Here is a 25,993-nt window from a genome sequence, read left to right on the forward strand (position 1 = left end):
TTTGGAAATACTTCATTCTGTGGACATTTGTGTCTCTATGTTTTAAAAAAACTAGATGAAGGATATGATTTTCAGAATATTATTAATAATCTATGGTAATCTTTTTTTAAATATATAGTAACTTTTTAAAAATATAGTTAAAAAATTTTTTTTCTTTATATAAAATGCCTGTTGATAAATTCGGACGCAATAATACTTCATCTGTAGCTGTAGATGGTTTAACAATATCTCAAGCTACTAACTTGTTCATTACGAGAGATGGACAAAATAATGCAACTAGTAATATTAATATGAATTCTAACAAATTAATAAATGAAGCAGAACCTACTAACTCACATGATGCTGCTACAAAGTATTATGATGACACAATAATACCTAATCCTAGCAGTTTAGAAATAGTACCAAATTCAAGTTTAACATGCATGGGAGGAAAATCCCAGGAACTAAATACAAGTACTGATGGAACAGCAATTTTTATTCAAAATAGTGGTCCTGGTATTCTCAGAAAACTATGGTTAGAATTTAAAGGAACAAATCCTAATGAAAGTGTATCAAGTAACGTATTTATTAGGATATATGCAGATAATAAGCTTTGCATAGGAAGTATTGGAATAAATACTATAGGTTTAGCTTGCGATTTATTATTCGCTCCACTTGGTGGACCATTTTATACTAACTCTTTACAAAGTTGTAGTGTACATTCTAATATTGAATTAGGAGGATACTTTACACTTGATTTACCATTTAAAACTAATTTTAAAATTGAATTATACAATAAAACTGGAAATCCACTTACATATTGGTTATAAGCAAATACTTCATTATTTCCCCCATTTATTTCAGATCTTAAACTATACTCATCCATATTTAGATATTTGAACACAACTTATGGTAATGAATATATATTATTGAACACTGCAGGTAATAGAAATGGTGTTTATTTAAAATATATTAGAATGCATATTATCGGTAAAATGGAAGTTGGTGGGAATCAAGAGTACGCATGTATGACGCAATCAATTCTCCTGTAAACAATAACTCAGTTATTCAACCTTGGACACCCTATAACTATAGTAAATATACAATATTTCCTGGATATGACAATAATAGCAGATGTATATACTGCTCACCTGGTTTAATATATTTTTATCTTTATTCGCAGAATAGCTCTCATATTACCTCATTTGCTAATAAATCATCTGGACTATTGTATTAATCAAAACCAAAAACTGATTCTACAACTATTATCTCTTTTTACAGAAATTTTGGTAAAAATGACTCCATGCCTAGCGTTACTAATGGTAGAAGATTAGTAGTAACAATAAACTCTGGTGATGAGCAAGTTGTGAAATCTGGAAGTTTTTCTGTTTTGAAAGGAGTAATTTACTATTACGCTTGAGCTAGATTTCATTTACGCGCAAGACCTCAATGAGATTTTAGTTATGAAAATATAGCTTGAAAAATTGATTTAAAATTACAAAAATAGCTCAGAGTTTGTAAGAGAGTTTGTAACCATAATATATTAATATGTTATGGTTGTTATACTACCACTATCTTTATATTATTTTATTTTATCTCAGAAATTATAGACAATAGTTAAAATGATTGAAATGACTTATGAGAATATAAATAAGTTTATAGTTGAAATATGATATGAGTTTATAGTTAGGGATATGGTTGAAAAAAAAATGTGCTGGAACGCCCTTTTTATACTTCTATTGACCACTCTTACACCACTGATCGCTCTTACATCACTTTTATATCTTTAAAATCTTATTTAATAAAATTATTTAAATTTTACCAAAAAACAAGGGTATTGTTGGTTTAAAAGATATTGTTTAAAACATTATTGTTGAGAGTGTCAAGCTTGTTTTAAGTTTTATTATTTAAAAATCTTTTTGAATTGCGTATTATTTGTTTTATTGTTGTATTATTATATTATTTGACTCAATATAAAGATTATTTTTTAATCTCATTATTTTTTTTAAAAGACATGTAAAAATATTACACGACAAAATTACTGCAAATGTTAAATGACAAAATATACTAGTTTCAACATGGCTGCAAGTTAGATTTTAAATTTTAAAAGTGAGTCACGTAAGCTATCTTTTTTCTTATTTAAGACTTTTTTTATTAGAATTTATAAAACTAATATTTATAGCTGTATTTATTTTCAATTAAAAACTAGAAAATATGACCTTTTTAAAAAAATCAAGTTATTGATAACAATGAATACACGAAATTATTTATACTAATAAAAATTTAAGAATCCTGAGACAACAAATACAAGTATATCTTCTCAAGAGTCGGTAACAGTATTTTTAAACATGTTAAAACGCAAACCTTTAAAAATCACTTATGCCACTTTCATAATAAACTACTAATATATATATATATATATATATATATATATATATATATATATATATATATATATATATATATATATATATATATATATATATATATATTATAAATAAAACTAAATATTTATATATATATTATAAATAAAACTAAATATTTTTTACAAAACTATAAGTTTCATGCTAAATACAATCATCAAGTAAAAAATATAATTTTTTCTTGTGGAAAAATACAAGAGAAAAATGGGTTAGAAAAATCTAATCTTTTGGTTTGTGGTTATCCAGGAAAAATTTGTTCTCATGGGGACATCTTGATATTAGTTAGTTTTTTTTGATTTAATAGTTCTTTAAGATTTTTATCGAATAAAGTTATTATTTTTTTGTATAAGCATAATAGGCATGTTTTACTTATGTTATTGTTGGTGGGAGTGCTTTTTATAATAGACCATGTTAAATTAGGCGTTGTTTTTTACTTATCCTATGTATCCCATATGTATTTTGAATGCGCGGTTGTGTTTTTAAGATTTTTCTTTTTGAAAGATTGCTTGTGGCTCGCTAATTTAATTTTCCACACGCCCTCTGTTGAACCTATATATGTTTTCTCGGGTGCGTTTAAGAATGACGCAATCTCCGTACATAGGGCGGAGTTTAGTTTAGTTTACAATTGGAAGCTAAAGTGGCAGTTAGGTTTATCAAAATAATTTTATTTTTGTGATATTTTATAATTTTGGCAATGTTGCTTTTGCAGCTGAAGCTGACTTTTAATGTGTTGCGGTTAAACAGTTTGAGAAGCGGAGTTGGTTTTTGAAAGGGTTTGTCAATTAGTTGTAAGCAAGTTTTGCCTATATTTGTCAGAACGCTTTTACTTTATGGTGGTTTAAGGTGGTTCCCATACTCTTAACAAAATTTCAAAGAAAACTAGTTATTTTAAGTGGTTTTTTTAGTTAACTTATATAAATCAATAAACGATTTCCTTTAAAATAAAAAATAAAGATATGTATATATTTTTGTCTCATTTATTCATACTTTTATGCTTAAAAAGACGAAATTTAGATCTGCGATTAGGCAAGAAAGACTTACTTTTTGAACCTTTAATTTCAGGCTATCATTATTAGGTAGTTACACTGGAGTTAAAGCGGATTTAGAAATTTCCGACTTGTTTTACAAAAATTATTATAAAAAATGTAAAAAAAATTGTAAAAAAAAATCAAAATTTCAATAGGAATGTATACAAAAAAAGCTATTAAATCTACATTTTTAAAAATTTTGCCTCGGTTCTGCCTCAACTCTTTCAAAATACCACTACAATTATACCCGGAAAATTTCAAATCATTTGGACTATCAGATCGAAAGATATTTAAAATATAAAATGAAAATAACTAAAAAAAGAAAATAGGTTAAAACTAAAAAAAAAAGAAAAAAATGAAATAAAACAATTAATAAGCCCCAGCTGCATAGGCTGGTATAGTTTCACTTTGTTTTTCTTCATCCACAAAATCTTTCCTAATGGCTCTTGGTTTCTTTCTTCTCTCAGTTTCTTTCTTCTCTCATTTTCTTTTTAGTGCACTTTTTATTAATTAATGTTATCCTTTGATTGTCCATTTTTGTAGCTTTATTAATTAAAAAATTTTTTTTTGGAATGTCTGCAGTGTGTTGGTTACCACAGAACTTTCTTTTTGTTTTAAAAGAGTTGATCTAGACATAGTTTAATTAATTTCCTCTAAAATTAAAGACCGTTGATTTATTTTTATTTGGAATATATAACAACAATAGCAATAAACAAATGAGAATCACTTGGCAAATGTAAAGACTGCAAATTAAACAACTCTAATTTCACGTGGCAAAAAATGTTATTTTAAAGTATGTACTTTAAATAAATATTATCTTGCTTTTTTAGCTCCAATAACACTTTTTCCAACTTGATAATTATTTCAATATTAAGGAGTCGTTGCTATGTTGTTGCTAAGGGCGTAATCTTTATAGGGTTGCATAAAAATGAATTTTAGTCAACATACTCAATATTTTTATAAATTCCAAATATATATGAATTTATCATTAAATTTTGCATAACACATAGCCAAAAAAAATTTTTGGGTTTTCGACTAAAAATAAGGGTATGAACCACTTTAAACCAGATTATATATATTTTTTCTTTTACGTTTGGGGGCTACTTTGGCATTGTTTTTAGGGCTGTATTTAAAGTTGAAATCTCTAATAACATTTCTTTTCAGGGCATCGTCGTATTCTGCCTTTGACGGGTTAAATATATTTTCGTCAGAAGAATTTTGAGATAACCTATTGTTGATAGCAATTGGAATTTGTTTAACAATTTACATTGTGTAACAAATTTCAATTTTGTACTGGGTATGGATTTAAAATAAGTTGCTATTTGAGTCTCTACGAGTCTTTTTCCAAATTAAAAGTTACGTCTAAGAAGTTGGCAATTTATAGGTTTGTCCTTATTTCTATTTGGAAGCCAATTTTTTTTTAAATTTCCATTATATTTTTTCGGATTCTATCTATCTGTGTGGCAGATTTTTTACGCATCTTTATCAGTCCGTTGGTAATGGTTTTCAATAATAAACCTACCAACTAGTAAACCTTGGCTCCATCAAAGCAGCTCATTGTGACGTCGTAGCATTTGTCAGGCTTTTTTTCGAAGTTTCATTGTTGAAAAATAACATGGACTTTCTTTAATGATTGATCGTTATGATTTCTTCTTCGCTAATTATCATATAATGTTTCGGGAAAGTTAAAGCGTTTTTCAGTATAGTAGGTGTAAAGGAGAGGTAGAAGTCAGTGATGTCAAGTTGAATAAAAGTGCAGCATTTCTATTTTTTTTTATATTTTCGAACCATTTGATAACTTTAGGGATATTTTTCCACTGATTTAATTTTAATATTTTTTTGTATTGTAATATGTAATTTTTTTAATATAAATATGTTGATAAGTATGAAATTAAACAAACTATCTTCTAAAGAATAAATATCTACTAATTAGTATTTTCTGAGAATTGTTTTAAATATCAAATTAATATAATCTAACATGAACTTTATTAAAAATAAATTGATTGATTTTTTATGTTTTGTACCAAATAAGTTTTACTTAAACAATTTTATAAACATAATATAAATTACAACATTAAAAGCATTAAAATATTAAACATAATATAAATTACTAAAACATTTTGAATAAACAACAATTTTGATAATTGATGTCATGTTGTTGTTGATGTCATGAGTTGATGTCATGTTGTTGGTTGTTGTTGTTGGTTCTGACAAGTCGGTTGAAGTAGTTGAACTTTAAACTTCAATAATTGTTGTTCCCAAGGTTGCTTAAATTTCTTGATTTTAATAACTTACGATATAAAAATTTTATCGTCGATTATTTTGCGATTTTAAACTGAAAAAACATAGCTTTTGACACGTACTTAAAAAAAAAAAAGATCTAGAAAATATTTCAACTGCATCAGCACCTTCCATAGCTCCTGAAGATTTTAAATGATTCAGATGACATTTATGATTAGGTTTCCAACAGTTATACATAGGATGATTCACTTTATTTTCCAAAGTTTGTCATCCTATGCAATATTTACTACGCACTGCATAGTCAATACAACTTCCTTCGCCTATAGCTGTTACTACTTATATAAATAACTCTTTTTGCCACGTGCTATCAATAGAAACTTCCATCAAAGCTTTTCCAGTAGATTTTTTATTTGGTAAAATATTTAAATTTTACTTACAGCATTCTTCATAGATTGTAATGCAGGTGAATGATAAGCCATTGGTAAGATATTGGTAATGGTAAGATATTGTTTTCATTGCAATATTTAATGCATTTTTGTCATAAATGACAAACTTATTATACGAGGAAAATCTTTTATAGCCTCATCGCCCTTCAATAATAAAAAAATCGAAATGATATTCTGTCGTCCTAATCATTTGTATTTTCACAAGACGTACAGTTGAATAAATCCACACAAGTCAATTCAAGGATTGACAAAGACAAACCCGTGTTTAACATTTTGATTTTTTACACGCACAGGAAATTCTTTTGATCCAGTTTTTTGTTTGGTACTTAACCGTTTGTTACGTTATAGATTACATCTTTAAAAAGAGAGCTTATTTTGATAATTCCTCTCTCACTAACTCTAGTACAAAGTAGAACTTTCAAAAAGTTGATGTAGAATAGGTTGAATTTCAGTCGTAACTCTTAGCAATTTGTCTACATTAGGAGGCCATTCAAAGAATGTTTTTTTCAAAGACAAAACCTCTATGCAAATCTCTTGTGCAACATGATCGATAAGCTGTTCAATCGGTTTTGGGTTATTCTTTTTTTCTTAATTCTCAATCTTTTTTTAAAAAAACTTTAATGGTTTTCCCCTTTTTAACGATATCGTTGTAAAAGAAAGAATAGTTTGATTTTGGTGACTATAATTAAACAGACCTGCCAAATTCTGCAACAACAGCATCCTGCAAAGTCCCTCTATCCAAAATCTTTGTCCTATCTGTGCAATTTTCCTCGTAAAATTCAAATAGCTTGATTGTATGAATAATCTCTAAATTGTCTAATACGTGTTCTTTCACATAGTCGAAGAGCAAGAGCATAACTACATCTTCTGTTAAAATAACATAAATTTTTTGGGGTCTTGTATAGTTAAGGTAACACGACCAATGATGATATAACTCTAAGAAAATTATGATTTGTCATTCTGTGCCCGATATACTAGCCATGAGTCGTGGGATGACAGCTTTACTTACAGCGTTTTCTCTTAACATATTTGCAGCACTTTCCGTGACGCATTTTGTCAGCGTTTTATATCCGTTCCTATCTTTATTTGTCTTTTTGCGATAGCAAATGCGATATTCTTCATCCGCAATAATTTTTGATGAAACAAAGTAATTATTTTAACTTTGAAGCAGTACATAAAACAATAAAAAACGTGAAAACTGAAGGTAACTTTCTTTGCTTTGCATTACCCACGCAAGGATTTTTAAATTTACCTGATCTATCTCTTTTCCGAGCTGAGATCAGAGTTGTTTGTCCTCGCCCTTGCCTTAAATTAAGGTGTCGGCTTTGAAACTGTTGACCTTGGTCTTGGCTTTGGTCTTTGGACCTTGGTCTTTGGCTTTGGTCTTGACCTTGAAAATTTTGACATGATAGGTTAATAAGAATTTATTACATATTTATATTAAGTCACATGATATATCTTGATGTTTTTTATTAGTTAAAACGTTTCAAAATTTAAAAAAAAATTTTAACAGATGATTTTTTTCTTAAAGTTAAAAACAGAATTTTTAAGGTTTAATATCTAAGAACTAATAACAACTTTAAAAGATGTTAATATTAGTTGTTAGCATTAAGTACATAAAATTAAAGTTTTAATTCTATATTTTTATTTTTGTTTTTGGCTTTCATATATATCTACAAGTAAATTTTCTTATTGACTTCTGCACATAACCTTTGTCTAATTTTACAACACGTGGTTTTATTGCCACAGCACTTGCTACCTACAGTTTTGGTTATAATTGGCCTTAACGTAAGATCTATATATAAGTCTTTGGTCTTGAAAATGTTTGCGTAGGCCTTGGCCTTGAAAATCTTATTATTGGCCTTGATCTTAAAACTCTTGTCCTTTGCCTTGAAACTTATGGCCTTGTTCTTGGCCTTGCAACCCTTGGCCTTGTTAACAACTCTGGCTGAGATTCTGCGCTCAGATGAGGTTGCATCATCTACGCCTTCACTCTCGTTGACTTTTTCTGCTCTATTTTTCCACTGTTGCAGAATGTTTAATGTTTTATATTGACATACTTATCGTAACATCTTTGATGAAACAAGAGAGTTGTTGGGCACGTCTCAGGTAGATTGTTAATGATTTTTTGAATTTGGCTATAGTAAAAAAAAAAATTATAATCAAATCCATGCTATTTATTGTTTTTTCCGTACCTTTGTTTTAGGCAGTATATCACAAAATAAATTGAGTTGGACATTTATTATGTGACTTATCAAGCATTAATCACTATCGCAAGCGAATTTTCAGTAAAGCCACGCAGTTTGTTATTATCATGACCAACTTCTCTTTGATGAAGTATGCAAGCTTTTTTAATTTTTTTTTTAAGAACTAGATTAGGATGCTGCGTTTTTTTTTTTGCTACTCGTCATTATTTACTTTAATAATAATAAATAAAGAAAACACGTTTTATAAGTAAAGAATTTTTGAATAGTAAACATTTTTTAACATTTATTATATAGATTTGAGTAGTTATATTTGGAACATCTAATTTTTCAAATTCTTAACCCCCTGCCAATAATTGGTCAAAACTAAATTAATCCTTTGCGGTATTCGATTTATAAACAACATGTCGGATATTTTATATTCAAAGTTGCATCTATTTTTGTCTCTAACTAAAGTTATAAGCTGTTTCCAAGTAAAGAATTTTAAACTTCTTAAGATATATGGAAAAGGTCTGTACAAAAATTAGAACGTCCACTCAAAATGTTTAGTTTTCCTTTTTTATTTACATGTAAAGACCAGACTATAAAGTCTAAAGAAGATTCTAAATTTATTCTCGCATCGTGACACAAAACTAAAACTGCATTCATTAAGTAATTATTAGAAAGCGAAAATGGTTAGAAGTTTAAGTTGCTTTGAACTATGGTTTTAAGAAGTCAAGATTAGATAAGATATCAAAAAATTTTTTATACTTTGACTTAACGTTAATGTAACGTTGATAATAATAAGAAACAAGACGTATTTAAAGCTAATGAAGTCAAACGCCGATAAACGTTGGCATTACGTTATCTAGCCACGTTGATAATTTCGACGTTAATATAACTTTGGTATTTAGTGGATTGACGTCGTGACTAATAAACAACGAAATTCCAACGATTAAAAAACATTAAGTGCTTGCTAGGTGGGAGCAGTATATCTGTCTTAACAGTTAATTTTAATTTTAAATCTTAATTCTTCTATTTAACTTATCTAGTTAAATAGAGTTGTTTGTGTAATGTTTAATTTCAATTTAGTTTCATACGGCTTAATGTAGTTCTTCGTCTTATATTTATATTATAATTAACTTTTGTATATATTAGTACAAATATCCGTTTTAGTTTTAATTTATTTACTACGGTTATTCGTAATACGATTCGTTTTATATTTAGTTTCTACTTAGTTCAACTGATATGCTTAAAAACGGTAATATTAATATGGTTAAATTGAGATATTCGTGCTATGTTTAATTTATTGTTTCCATTTATTTTCATATGGCTTAATGCAATTCTTCGTTTTATATTTATATTATAACTAACCTTTGTATATTCAAGTACAAATATATAGCGTAATTTTTAACTTAGTTTAATTTATGCTGTTATTGGTAAAACCCTACATATTTAGTTTCCACTTAGTTCAATTTTTATGATTTATTTGAGTCACTCGTTTTATATTCATTTTATAGGCAAATTATATACGTTTTAGTATAGTCATTATTTTAGCAATTAGTTTAAATTTAGTTTAAACTAATACGGTATACTATAGATATTCGGTTTATATTAAATGTATTTTAAAACAGTTATACGGTTTAGTGATGTTATTCGTTTTATTTTTTACTTAATATTTATTTGAGTTTTATACAATTATTTGAATTATTCGTTATTGCTTTTGTTTATACTTAATTTACGTTTATACGGTGTGGTGCAGCTGCTCGTTTTTCAATTACCTTATGTGTAATTAAGTTTAATTAACGTGGTTTATTGGAAATATTCGTTTTACATTTAATTTACTTTATATGGCTTAGTGAAACTGTTGGTTTTTTATGTTAACCTTTATTTAGTTCTAATTAACTTTTACAGTGTAGTCCAATTCTTACAGTCTAAAATGAGTTTTTTTTTAAACATTTGAATGCTTAAGGCCCGTGGTAATTTTGATAGATGGTAAGGTTAGGATTACACTTTCAACTCAAAACTTCCCACTGACAAGAAAGAGTCAACAGAGTTGACTCTTTCTTGTCAGTGGGATAGAGATAAAGCACAACAACAACAGTGTTATAACAAACATCAATATTAAACACATTTTATAATAAGGAAAGTACGCACAGAATTATTTTTGGGAAGAGCATAAAAGCATATCAGTGTTAAAAATAAATCGTAAATTATGTAGTAAAATACCAGATTCTCGTCAGGAAATGGATGTAGTATTGACCCTTACAATGATTCAATACTCTGGTAGGTGACGTTTCGAATGTTTTAATGCTCATTCCTAAAAAACATCCGTCGGGATATTATCCTCAAAACAAGCGAGTAAAACCCATCTCTACGTCGTCAACTCCTTCTTATGTTGCAACATTTGATAGGGCATACTACTGTAAAGCTAAACACTCCCATTTAAAAAGATATACTGATATACTTTTAAGAAAGTTAGTAGAACTTATTGCGCAAGAGTCTCAAGGGACTGAATCTAAAAAATAATACCAATAGGCCAGGTAAGGGCTGAATACTTATTTTATATTTGTATTAACTAATTCTACCCAAAAGTAACTTACAGAACATACATTATATACCGTAAAGATAATAAATACAAAATAAAAAATAAACATGCTACTTACCATATCTTGATTAAACAAAAGAGTTTTGAAATTTGTGATACTGAAGTGGACGTTCGTGAAGTTCATGCAACGCTAATGAGCGGATAATTAAACACAGGTATAAGTTTACTTAAAATGTACCACGATGCTCTACGACACCTGTTGCGGTTAAACGGTGAAAAGCAGAAACAACAAAAAATATACTCTTTGAGTTAAATTTCAGCAAATGTATATGATATTGGCAAAGAAAGTGCAAATCAATTTGTAGATAAAGGTGTAAAGTGATTGGTTGATGAAGATGATGTGGTTAAAGTGTTTGAAGAAGTATATTAAAAGGTAAATAGTAAGTTCCAGATAATATTCAGCAAAATAAGATACTTTTGAAATAGTTGTGAGGGAGGGGAGAGTATAAATATTAATATTAGTATAAATAAACTACCATCATGATATAGAGAAAAACGAAGTTATGTACTTATTTGTCTCTTAGGTCCCCGATGCACGACAAAATACATTGAAGCGAGTTTTTTAGGTAGATAAATTTTAGATTACAGACTGAAAGGTTTGATTTTAAATTTATTCAATTTAGTTTTAAACGGTTTGAACTAACATTTATTTGTCGGATTGGTTTTAGCAATGTGCAATAAACTAAAAAAAGGCGTAAATTCACAAGAACAACAATATCAGCTAGGCGATAGGGAAATAATTAATTAAAAATATTCACCCACATAAATAATAATTTTAAGCTGTGTACTCACTTCTGTTCTCGTATTTTCTTTTATCACCTGTACCTGCTCTTTTCTTTTTTCTTTTTCTTTTTTCTTTTTCACCTCTTTTCGTCATTTCCTCATCTTGTAAAAAGGCTCCAATCGATACTCTAATTTCTCTCTCTTTATCAATGATTGACCGATGTATAGAGTGCCACAGTTGATAAACCAATTGAATAATTAATCTAATTTTTTACTGCTTTCTTAAGGTTTGAGCTAGGTCTTCTTCTTTTACTTTTTGTTTTAGGAAGTAAGATGGGGCTGTTGTCCTTAGTACAATCTCTGGTTACCGAGTTCGTTTTAGGGGTGTTGTACAGAAAAAACTAAAAACATATAAATGTTTTAAATATTTCGTAATAATAGAAGAATAAATTTATGATAAAGGTAAAAAGCATCAATAGCATCTATGTAGCATTTATAAAAAACGAACATTAACATACAAAATGCAAAATGTACCCCAGTCAATTAGACACAATGCATGCAGCTAATAATTTAATTATGTTAGGTACCAAAAGAATCAATAAGAACGCATCGGTCAGCTGGATTAGCAGGAACGTCTCCAATTTGTTGACCTATCGGTGAGAAGTTTATATTGCTCACACCAGAAACAAAAACTACATCATCAGAAAAGCATTAGAAAGCATACCGTATTAAATACCCCTTGCAAAAGTAAAAATATTTAACAAGTATACTCTTTAGAATAATCAATGTATCCCCTTACGTAGACATATCGGCAACAAAGCCCCATTGCTGACTTCACACAGCAGGACCCGATCGACCAAGCAGCAGCAAGGATAAGACCGAAGCAGGCGACCACAATGATAGTCAGCACAATAGAGTAAGCCACTGTGTTTGTCATCAAATATTGTTACTACACAACATTTTTAGAAAAATAACTAAATGAGTTTATTTATAGGTAGTTAAATAACTACTTGGTTTATTGGTGGTTAAAAAATGAACTTGTTTATAATATTAAAGATATTTAAAATATTAATGTTGTCTATAATATCAAGACGTTTTATTATATTTATGACAAATATGTTATAAACACTTATACAAATAGTATTACTGTTAATGATATTATAGTTAATATAGTTAATAATAACATTGCTTTTTATATAGCAATTATTCTAATATATAATACTGAAAATATAATAATACTGAACCATGTTTTGTATGGATCAGTTAATTGCCAATCGATCTCCGGTTAGTTAAAACTTTTAAGGTTTTTCATTGAAGATGTTTTTAAAAAAAGGGTCATTCCCAATACCAGTGTTTATTAATAGATTTCATTATTTCTCTTCCAGTTGGACCATTTGGGTGTACAATAGGGATTCTGTTGGCAAAGTTTTTTCTTTGTTTCTGTTTTATTGTTGAGCTTTTTATCAAGAAGAATCGTCTTTTGTGTGTTGATAAGAGCTCTGTTGAATTGGTGATTTATTGTGGCTAATAGGTAACCTTTACCAACTTATATTCTAGCCAGGTTATTTAGCTCTAAAATTAGGTGTTCTTCATTAGATATGATTTGATTTAGTCGCAGAGCCTACTCATACACTATACCATTTTTTTGATGTCTAAGATGGTTTGAGTAAAAATTTAGTAAAGAGTCATAGTTGGTCAGTTGGTTTTTTATATAATTTTGAAGAGATGGTATTGTCTTTATTTTTTCTTGAACGATATCCATGAAGTTAATTAATGTAGATAAGGTATTAAAGGTAAACTTTACTTTTTCTTGGAGCTCGTTCATAAACTTTAGGAACAACAGTTGAACTTCCAGTTCAACTGTTTTTCCTAAAGTTTATGAACGAGCTCCAAGAAAAGTTTTTTGTTCCGTTGAAAATGAGGAAAACATCATCAATGAACTTCATGACATTATCAATGAACCTTTTATAAACTATTATACTTTATTATACTTTAAGTAAATCTGTTCACCTATTTCTTGCATAAATATATTTGCATATGGAGGGGCCATTCTTGTCCCCATGGAGGTCCCAAACTTTTGGCGAAAGATACACACATATAATTAAATTTGGCGTTTGTCAAATATAAACAAGCTATTAGTTAGTATTAAGTCTAGCAGTATACTAAATAAGATTGTAGGAAGGTGCTCTTGGAACTTGATGCTGTGTAGTTTATTATGCATCAAACTTTCTATTGCCTTCATTCCATCGAGAGGAATGTTTATGTAAAGTGAAACCACATCAACTGTGACTAGTATATAATTATTTGATGGGATTGAGATCTCCTGGTAGCATAAACTCCGCCATCTTTTCAGTGATTATGAGGTAATTATTTAAATAATTGATTTCCTTGATGATTTTATGTGTAAAGTGAGTGATTGGGTCTTTCTCGAATGGCTACAGTATGGCTGCCTTATTGCTAAATAATTTAACTGGTGTAGTTTTTAAATTATTTTATTTTATGCAGTTATTCGTAATATAATTCATTTCATATTTATTTTTTTCCTTAGTTTACACAATTTATTTAAGTCACTCGTTTTATATTCAGTTTATAAGTAATTTAGTTTATGCGTTTTAGTATAGTTATTCTTACAGTATTAGTTTAAATTTAGTTCAAGTTAATACGGTATATTATAGATATTCGTTTTATGTTAAACTTATTTTATTCCAGTTATACAGTTTAGTAATCTTATTTGTTTTGTTTTCAGTTTATGTTTATTTGAATTATATACAGAGGCAATTTTACAGGAGGAGGAGAGGAGGATGGAGAGGGTGTTACACCCTCCCACTCCTCCCCGAAGAAGGTGATTTTCAAGTTATGGTAGGTTTTTTCATGAATTTAGTCGGCTAGTCGGGTATTTGACACAATTCAGTCGGTTAAGTTTTCGTTTGGAGGACCTTTTTTCTTTTTTCTTTTTTTGGAAACCAGTCGGTACTTTTCTGACAATTTACACCCCCTGATTTTATTTGTAGAATCGCCTCTAATTATATACGGTTTATTGGAATTAATAATTTTAGTCTTTGTTTATATTTAAATTAGGTTTAAACCGCCTTTCTGTTTTTATTCTTACTCTCAAGTTTTTACTTATTACGTTAGTTTCAAAGAAAAAATCTTTATTAATAAAAATACTTTCACTCTTTAATTTAATAGAACTTTTTAAAACCTCTACTTCATTGTTGTAATCTTAAAGTTTTATTATGATTGTACTTGGCTTTTTTGCATTTTTGTGTCCGCAGCGATGCGCTTGTTTAATCTTAACATTTTTAAGCCTTAAAGCCTGTTCAAACACCTGTATTTCTTGATCACCTGTAATTCAGATTTTGAACCATGAAGGCAACGTATTTTTTTTTAAATATTTAATAAAAATATAAATTACGTCGCTCAATAACCTAATGACAACACTAACACTCACGCATACATTTGTTCGTAAACTCTACGATAAACGTCGGATCAGCGCTCGCAGGTTATGTACTTGGATCAAAAATTTTACTTCACAACACATATATTCAGACCAGTACGAGGTCCTAGCTATTTTTTCTTTGAGTGAAGTGTTGTTGCCGTGACTAATGTGTACATTTGATCAATTGAAATCTATTCTGTTGGTCTTACGTTTGGCTCTGATGTGCAAACCCCAGAAGCGCAAGAAGTGAGTGTGTTTAGTTTTCAATTTACTTATTAATTTAAATTCGGACGAAAGGAGACTATGCAAGACGACTGAACGAAATTTACGAATACACTACGTCATTACACTTGTAGACATAAACAGTCTCTAATATCAGTAAATTACAAATTTGTTATTGTAAATTTGATTATTATGTTATTACAAATTTGTTATTATAAATTTGTTATTAATTCAACCTTGTATATGAGACCATATGCATATGGGAAAGTATAACAGCGCGAAAAAATAATACTTAAAAATACCACTCGACATACAAATAATTTACTAAAGAAACCGGCTAACAGGGGCCCAAAGAAAACACTTTTCTAAACATGTTTGAATGATTTTTTTTTTCCAGGGTTCATATTCGTTCCTTAATATTTAATTTAGTTTGGTGAACGCCTAATTTTATGGATTTGCACAAAGTAAAAATGAAGCGTCTTATAATTACAAACAGACCATTAGATAATATACGCCTCCAGTTGCAAATGTTTTTAGAGAGTAACCAAGATAATGCTTAACTAAAAAGCCACCCAATATAAACACACAACGATAATACTCAAAGCTCACACTATAGGCGAGAGCAGATGAATGAGAGAAAAACGATCCCATAATGCGAGGCAAGACAAATATTTTTATATAAACCATCCCCTGGGCTATTCCTATAAACTGGGTAAGATTATAACCATCTATAAAAGTATATTGGAATCTACTGAACTATTCTTCTAAATAAGTTTTGTCAAAATTATTGTCGGCCTCATTAGATTTTTTGTTAAAATTTAGTTTACTTGATCTGATGCCGCTAAGTTAGTTTGTTGTAGTTTGCTAATAGTACAACTACTAATTAACACCAATTAAATAATAATATAAGTAAAATAATAATAGCAACTCAGTAGTTATAATAACAACAACAAAAATAATAATAGTAATAACAATAATAGTAATAATCACATTAATAAATTTCACAGATAAATATTAAACAATATTAATAAGTTAAAATGACGGTAATAAAAGTGTAAATTTGTCAATTTTGGTTCTAAGATATTTTATCAAAACTACGGGAAAGGTTTTTAGCCACTTAGTCTAAAGTTTTTATACATTTAACTTGATTTGAAAACAATGAGTTCAGAATTGTTGGTATTAAGATTTAGTTTGGCATCATTGATGGAGACAAATTGCATTCTAAAGGAGGGGATCACCTTTTATTCACTATTTAATTCAAAATGTTTATAATGACACCAACATTTTTTACCTCTTACACCCATGATTTTTAGTGCTTTGTTAGATTTATATTATATACTTGTAATATAAACGATATTCACACATCCTGCTGTTACACTGGTGCTAATCAGGTTTTAATTTATCTATATTTTGTTAAGATTATGTATTATGCTACATTTATAAACTACATTTTTTTTTAGCTATACGTTGGAGCACTATAGGTTAGTGGATTAATACTCTGTGCTATACTCAGAGTTTGAACTATGAAAACAACGCATTTTCTATTTTTACTTTATTTGACCAAATTTATCATTATTTTTCTTACTTTTTATCTATTTTTTCACTCAATTTTTTTTATTTTGTGCGATATCTTACCTCACGCGAGCGATTATTACACTACCGGATTCATACAAATTTCCTAACTCATATTCAAGTATTTTATCATTTCACTTTTTGCGATCATTTTGTTACATAAACAATTATATATTTGTAGCTGATGAGCCTCCACTTTTTCTAATGTACACCACTACAGTGTGTGTACAACGATCAATAGCCTGATTACTACGCTAACACTCACCCACTCGTTAATTCTGAAGCTCCACAATGCACGTCAGATCAGCGCTCGCTGACTATGTGCTCGGATCTAAAATCTCACTTAACAGCGCATAGTTCCACACGAGTACGGGGTTCTAGTTTTTTTGGCTAAGAGTAAAAACTTGTTGCCTCCAGTGACTAATGTGTGCATTCAAATGAAGTTTATTATGTAGTTCATAAGTCTGGCTCTGATGTGCAAGCTTAGAAGCGTAAAAAGTATGTGTGTTTAGTTTTCTATTCATTCGATTTTAAAGTAGACGAAAACATAACGAGACTATACCAACAAGACTGAACGGAGTATACTATTACACTACACCATCGCACTTGTAGGTAAAAACAGTCTCTAATTTAAGTAAATTGCATATTTGTTCTTTGTTGCATGTGATCTTTACTTAAAGTGACTAGAGAATTAGTTGTTTTTATCCTACCTCCTGAGCATTCATACCTTGTTTTCAACTTTACAAAAGTCTTACGTCTGATTTTATATTTTCATTCGATTTTTATTTTTTATTCAATGACGCCATCTACAATCTGTTTTTATTATTGTGTTGCATAAACAATTATAAATATTATTATAAACTTTGTGTTTTATATCATCTTAAATTATAAAATACATTATTAATTTTTTATTCTTTTTACAAATAATTTTTTAACAACTAGCTTATTATGAAAATAATGTAATGTAATTAAACTATATCAAAATCTATACATATATGTGTGTGTGTGTGTGTGTGTGTGTGTGTGTGTGTGTGTGTGTGTGTGTGTGTGTGTGTGTGTGTGCATATTAACAATGTTACATATCTTTCTGTAATTTAAATTCAAAAAGTCTTTTTATCGTTTAATAGTGTGAGCTTGTGAAATTGAAAAAGTAACTAATTTCTTATTTGGCGTAAAACAAACTTGTGTTGTTTCAATAAAAAGTAGTTTAAAATTTGATCTTTTAATGATGTATTTTGTTAATAACAAATCATTATATTTTAAAAATTGGTTTTAATTGTTCGGTTGGTATTTTTAACTTGTATATTGTTATTTTTTTGAGCTAATTTAAAAGTGCTTTAAAGTAATTTTAAAGTATTTTAATGTAGTTTGGGTAATAAAGCTAAACCTTATATTACCCAAACCTCTTATATTATATTTTAAAACCTCTGTGTTTTTTTAAGGAAAAACTTTAGGTACCGAAATATCTAACTGGATCAAGAGTAATGGTTCCTAAAAATTGTTTATTCTCAAAAATTTTGGATCCAGTATAAGTGTTCTTGAAAAGATTCAAGTTTTCGCGAAAGGGGCACATAATACCCTAATTTACCCTATATATATATATATATATATATATATATATATATATATATATATATATATATATATATATATATATATATATATATATATATATATATATATATATATATACATATATATACATATATATACATATATATATACATGCATATATATACATACATGAAAAATGTCTTCAGCTTGATAAAGTATTTTCCTCTTTGCTTTGTATTTCCTGTTTCTTGAAAAGTCACCTATAATTCCATTTTGGTTGACTGCTTCTGCAGCATTTTTGATGATGTTGTCTATAAAATTCTGAATGGAAGCTTTAAGCCGATATTGGCAGCATATGAAAAATTTTCCTTTAAATGGCTCAAACTTGAGATTATTTTCATTTATGTATGTATGTATTTTATATATATATATATATATATATATATATATATATATATATATATATATATATATATATATATATATATATACATATATATACCATAACATGGTTATCCTTTATTTTTCCCTTAAAATGTAAACATTAAAAATCTTAAAGAAATATATACTTTTTTAATTGATAGATTGTCTGCCAATCTGCCAAACCGAAACCCTCAGTCAACATAGCAACATACTTTGAATGTTCTACCTATTCAAGTCAAAGGATGTATGCACACTCCAGAGTGTTTAGACCTAAAAAAAAGCGTCAACAAAAAAAAATTAAATGATAAAAACAGTAAAAAAGATAAAAATTAAAACATTTTGAATTTAAAAAATAAACATCATTTTAGTCTTTGAATTGCTTTTGTCGTTTTTCAAAAAATGATAAAATTTAATTATATTTAGATAATTTTAGTATGCTTGACTTTTTAAACTTTGAACACAAAATGTTGTTAAAGGCCTTTTTTTACCATAAAAGGATTACATAAGAGTCAAATATTGGGTATATATATCCCATTGGACACGGGACTAAAAATAGACGTCTTTTGAACGTTCAACAGACGTCCACAACGTTTAAAAGACGTTCAAAAGACGTCTTTTTTACGTCCTGTGCCCACTGGGATATATATGTGTATATTCATATATATATATATATATATATATATATATATATATATATATATATATATATATATATATATATATATGTGTGTGTGTGTGTATATATGTATATATATATATATATATATTTATATGTATATATATATGTATATATATATATATATATATATATATATATATATATATATATATATACATATATATATATATGTATATATATATATATATATATATATATATATATATATATATATATATATATATATATATATATATATATATGTATATATATATATATATATATATATATATATATATATATATATATATATATATATACATATGTAAATATATTTATGTATATATGCAGTACCATTTTTTTTTTTAAAAAAAGGTGCCAGAACTCACCTGTATTTTTTGGGTAGGGGGTGAGTGGGGTGAGGGGTCACGTCACTGTATATAAAATACAAACTTTACAAAACTATAAACTTCTATAACAAATCCGATAGTTTTTTCAAATTTTCGTTGGACATATCCTCTAGTATCCTTTCCTTGCTCTTAGTGTTTACTGCTGAATGTCTTTCGCTAAGTAAGCACGAATGAACGTACTTTGAAGGATTGAAGCTTGTTAGCGGTAGTCCCACTAATTTAATAAATAACAACGTTAAAACTGTTTTTGTCATTATTGAAGCCCTTCTTGGTGTGATGATCAGATTCATCTGTGAAAACCCTCGTTCGCATTCACTTGAGGAAATGAGCATAGTATGTAGAGCGTTTACCAAATGAGCTAAATTTTCAGGATGTGTTTCTTCTGCCAGGTATTCACGGAATCCATGAATCATTTTTCTTTTATTTAACTGTAGTTTTAATGACAGATTTCTGATTTCATTTTTTCCAAATGTCACCTGAGTGCTAATGTTTTCAGGCCAATGATTTTGGCTTAAGATACAAGCACATTGAGCTAATTCAACATCTTTGTCAGCATACAACCTTTTCTCAATTGACTCTTTTAGTTTCATGTAAAAGGCGTTTGGATCAATAGCTGAATCATTTTTTGGAATTTTTATTGTGAAGTGAAACTCCATGAAAACAGAGATTCTGTGCTGAAACTAAAGCAAGTTTGTATTAGGGAACACCATTATTTCTACCTTCTTCGAATACTTGAACAAGAGCTTTAATTTATTGATTTGCTTTGTATAGATCAATATTGTGATCTTGTAAGTCCAAACTTAATTCCGATAATTCTTGGAGAGCATCACACGTTAATCCTAGATCCATTAAAAATTCTGTAGATGTAATTTTTTTTAAACCTGCAGGAGTGGATTTTTCATTTTTGTCCCTTGTAGGATCAACCATCGCTTGCTCAAAATATTTCACCAGCGCTTCATAATTTTCCCATACTGCAAAAACTGAAGGGAAACTAGATGACACCCAACGTGTATTAAGAGTTTGACCAATTTTCAGCAGCTGAATATTAAGTAATTCTGCGTGTGAACGTAACTCTCTGCTATTTTTTAAGAAAGCATGATACAAGACGTAAAGCTTATCAAGAAATGATATGAATCTGTTAATACTTGAGATCTCCCTAATAGTATCGCCTACTTATAATTCCAGTCTATGATTAGCTCAATGCCAACTTTAGAAGGAAACTTTTCAGTGATTAATTTGAAAACGCCACTTTTGCATCCTAACAACTCAGCTGCGCCATCACATGCTACAGAAATTAAATAATTTTTCAAATATTCATCTTTCATCCCATAAGAATGGGGACATTCACGCAAAGTTTCAATTAACCCTTTAGCCGTAACACTTTCAAGCTCCACTAAATCCAAATATAAATTGATTGATGAATTCATTACGCTGCCTTTTACACAGCACCGAATGTACACTGTCAGTGTCGATTTTTGGCTTATAGTGGTTGATTTATCAATTATTATCGAAATCTTATTCTTTGACTTTATGGCTTCTGCAATAATTTTTTTTCTTCATTTCATCATATGATTGACAGTATTAACGCATGTTTGTAGAATGAAGAATACGACCCATTTCAACTCCGTTAATTTCTTGAAGATCAATTTCCATTACAAAGTTGTTAAAAGACTGATTTCCTTTTGCAACTTTAATTGCTGTTCAAAAAATGTTTGCTGTCAAAATTTTCTCACGCGTTAAAGATTTTAAAAGTTGTTTAACAGAGTCTCTTTTTTAGCTCTTTTACCATCTTTAATGTAGTTTGATGTCCTGCAGAGTCTTTGTGATCAAATATTTTCTTATGTAACGAACTTAACTATTGCTTTCTATCTTCACCATAATAAGAAACTTCATAATTGAATCATTCTTTAGATATTTTCATTCCCATCTTAGCTTCTAGGCCAAGTGTTTTCACTTTTTGGCAGGTACTGCAACCGAGCTTTTTTTGTCGAAAACAAAGCCATTCGTTTTTGGAACAATACTCTGTTTTTTGCTCTAAAGTCTAGCAACTTGACATGCTATAATTGGTGCAATTGTCTGCAGAAGGTAAATTTGACGTTGTAATTTTGATATCTTCTGTTTCTTTTGCATTTAATTTGATTTTTTTCTGAACAAGGGAGTCCACCAAAAAGAAACTGGTAATTTTTTTCATAATTAGTTTTGCGTTATTTTGTTTAATTGATATTTTTACATCACTATTTTAATATTATAAACTAGGTTATAACTTTGAATTTAAAACGTTAATAACAGGAAATTCATTAACGATTTAATAAAAATTACTGTTGCAAATAGCGTCGAGTTTGTATTTTAAAAATAGATCATTTTTAAGTAGAGTAAGGCATTGTGAAATTAATATTCGAACAAACATTGTGCTGAAACAATAGAATTTCTTAAAAAATTTCTTAAAAACGCGTAAGGTTGTGAGATTAATAACCGAAAAAAACAAACAATCAGGCGTCATAAAAACGAACGCTATTAAGAAAAGAAGATAATAAATTAAATTCTCTAAATTTTAAAACGCAGCGCTGAATGTTTTCATCTGCAAAATATTTTAATATTTAATGATGAACTAATTTCATTGTATAATAATACTATGAAAAAAGGTTATTATAAAGCAAAAAAATTATATATATCAAAAAAAGGTAGCGGAACGCCGTTCCGGATATATATATATATATATATATATATATATATATATATATATATATATATATATATATATATATATATATATATATATATATATATATATATATATATATATATATAGATAGATAGATAGATAGATAGATAGATATAGATAGATATAGATATATAGATAGATATAGATATATAGATAGATATAGATATAGATATATAGATATATATTTATATATTATAACATTAACTAAAACATTTAATTATGTACTAAATGTATTTTTATAAAGAAGTTGTATAAAATTATAAAAAATTTAAAAATATAAAATAATGCTTATTAGTTTTAAAAATTAGTTTTAAAGAAAATGATAACATTGCAACAATTTTTGCGCTTTGTATTATTTTAATATATATTTATTAATATTTTTTAAATGAAAAAGGAGAGTATGGAATATCTGAAGACAAAAAAAATATATAAAATAACTGTTATTCTTTGTTTGCTGATATTAACTTACTATGCTTATCAAATAACTTTCAGAATTGATAAAATAAAACTAAATAAATTTATCCAGAATTTTACAGCTAAATTTTATTTGGATATTTATAATGACAACCAAAATCTATTAAAAACAAATGTTTTGTCTTACTCATTGTTTGGAAATAACTGGGAAAGATATGGGGAAAATGTTGAACATGTTGCAAACGAAGCAGCAAACAATAGCTTATATAAAGAATGGACAATTCGAGTTTATCATGACAAATACTCCATATCATTAGAAAATGTTATGAACTTAACTAAGCGCTATCAAAATTTAGAGTTTTTTAATGTTAGTAATTTTGCCGATCTAGAGGGTATTAATGGAATGGTGTGGAGGTTTTTAGTAGTAGCAGATTCAACTGTGGATATTGCGTGTATAAGAGACTTGGACTCGAAAATTTTAGAAAGAGAATCAGATGCTGTAAGAGTTTGGCTGAAATCAGGTAAGCTGGTATATGCCATGAAAGATCATCCTCAACATGATATACCAATTTTGGGGGGTATGTGGTGCTATAGAAATGAACTTAACCGAGAGCTAGGAATCAAAGTAGCCAAACTTTGCATTGAAAATAGTATGCATCGTAACCCGATCAATCAGGCAGAAGCAAAGAAAGGAGATGATCAAAGTATTATAACTCGGCATATTTTGCCGCTCATTAACGAAAATCTATTTATACACGATTCTTATTTGTGTCATAGTAACAAAATAAGTGAATCTTTTCCCACACAAAGAGACGTAAGTGGTGAATTTATTGGACAAGTCAGGGGCACACCTGGAATATTTCAAAAGTGTCCAATTGCATGCCGTCCAAAAGAACATCAAGATTGGGAGTACTGTTGACATTAAAATTAATTTAATAAATACAATAAAACAAAATCAGTAATTTTGAATGATGTTAAGTAAGAAAAAACAACTCAGTGTCTATCTCAGTTTCAATGAACATACTGTGGTATTAATAAAATATATCATTATTTTTGAGTTTATTTTGTTGCATTTTTATTTTTAATTTTTTACAATATTGTTTGTTAATATGCACAAAGTTTATTTTATATGAAAGAAGTAGCTTTTTTTTTATAAGAATCTTTGTTAAAAGAACTTCTTAATCTAACGTTTATGAGAAAAATTATATTTAAAAATACCTGTTTTCTTAAATACTTTTATTTTATTTTTTTACCGTTAAAAAAATTCGTCCGCCATTTGTAAAGACTTACCAGTTTTATTAATCACGTTTTTTCTTTCTAGTAACAAATCTTTAATGTCTATACAACTTATATATCGTATTTATAACTTATACGCAACTTGACTAGAACATAGTTGATAAAATATATTTACATTTTGTATATGTATATGTATATTATACACATACAGCATTTTGAAAAAATATTAAAAGTAAAGATAATTTAAAAAGTTGGTAAAAGAAATTATATTATATATTATTATTACTAAAAACAATAATAATAAAAAATATACTAACTGTCAATAGTTCATTGGGTTCATTAAATTTATTTGGGCTTATTAGATAATATCTGTATAAATTTCTCAAATAGTTTGTTTGCTCCAGTTAAATCTAGCGTAACATTAATTTTAATTATTTACTTCAACTTTTTAATCATAAAGTAAACTTTTTAATTCTAAATTCACATTATCCTTTCTATTCGTAATCATAGAGAGAATGATTTGAATAATTCCCACACATTGTGCATATAACCTTTATATCCTATATAATAGAAAAATACAAAATGTTGTACAAGATATAGAGGTGTCTTTTTCAGCAACCTATTGCCCCCTTTCTTCCAAACTTTTTTTATAATCAGGGTAAATTTTTTTTTTCAAAAAAGATCTTTTCAAATTATTTTATTATTCCTTCTTTTTCGGGCGTCCGTTGTGCAAAGTAAAAATTCTGATCAACTTTATTTGTAAAGAGGCAGTGCAGTTTAATGATGCTAGTAGCACTAGTATCATCAAACAGCTTTTTCAGATCTTCATTTAAAACATTTTTTTTTTTGTGGTATAGATTGTTGACCACAACCATTCTTGTTTATGATGAATACACTAAGAAATAATCAGGACAAAACTAAATATATTTTAAATAAAATTTACTAAAAATTTCAGAATTCGATGATATGATTATCTCTAAACAATTTTCCTCAAGATATTTTACAGAAAACATATTTTAAACAGAAAATATCCAATTTAATAGTTCTTTGTTGACAATTATCTTTCAAATATCATCTTTCATTTCAATTTTAACTCTTTATTAAAATAGTAACAACTATATTTACTCATTATGTTTATTAAAAAATGAATCTTTTCTAGGGGTGGAAGTCAAGGTTAGTTTTAGTCTAACTAAAACTAGCCAACATACTTTTTAGTCCAACTAAATTTAGTAGACTAACTTTTTAGTCTGACTAAAATTAGTCGACTAACTTTTTAATTAACTAATATTAGTCAACTAACTTTTTAGTCTAACTAAAATTATTTAGTCGACTGATTTTTTAGTCTAACTAAAAAGCTTTTTTTTTAACATTTTTCTTTTGAGGTGCCCCAAGAAGACCTGACTGTCTAGTCGCAGAGCACTGCGGAGGAGCATTTAAATAGGAAGTACCATTCCCTACCAATGGCGCGAAATATGCTCTGTGCTCGCTTCAAACCCAATAACAATACCCCCAATATGCGAATATTCATTGTTGTGTCCATTTCCTCTAACTATTCTAACCCCCACCCACTATAATTAAGCAGGCGAGAGTGTTACTATAAACGCAGAATGTAACTGTTAATAGACTATTATGTGAACATATTTATTGCTTTCAGACTAGAAGTGTTTGTTGATAAGCGAGACTTGGAAAATTTACAAAGATAGCTTGATATC

At 28.1% G+C, this 25,993-nt stretch overlaps 1 protein-coding gene across 2 annotated transcripts; it reads left to right on the forward strand.

Annotated features, from left to right (window-relative positions):
* The first annotated feature begins 1,978 nt into the window (after positions 1-1,978).
* On the forward strand, positions 1,979-24,114 carry LOC136082004 (uncharacterized). Of its 2 annotated transcripts, none has more exons than XM_065800534.1 (2): positions 1,979-2,088; positions 23,026-24,114. In XM_065800534.1, exon 2 carries the CDS (start codon positions 23,032-23,034, stop codon positions 23,962-23,964), a length of 933 nt encoding a protein of 310 aa, XP_065656606.1. In that variant the 5' UTR covers positions 1,979-2,088; positions 23,026-23,031; the 3' UTR covers positions 23,965-24,114. The 2 variants fall into 2 exon arrangements, with proteins under 2 accessions (XP_065656606.1, XP_065656607.1); XM_065800535.1 differs by having other exon boundaries at positions 2,037-2,097.
* The last annotated feature ends 1,879 nt before the right edge of the window (positions 24,115-25,993 follow it).

This window comes from Hydra vulgaris, chromosome 06 (genome assembly GCF_038396675.1).
Source record: "Hydra vulgaris chromosome 06, alternate assembly HydraT2T_AEP".
NCBI classification, from domain to species: Eukaryota; Metazoa; Cnidaria; class Hydrozoa; order Anthoathecata; family Hydridae; genus Hydra; species Hydra vulgaris.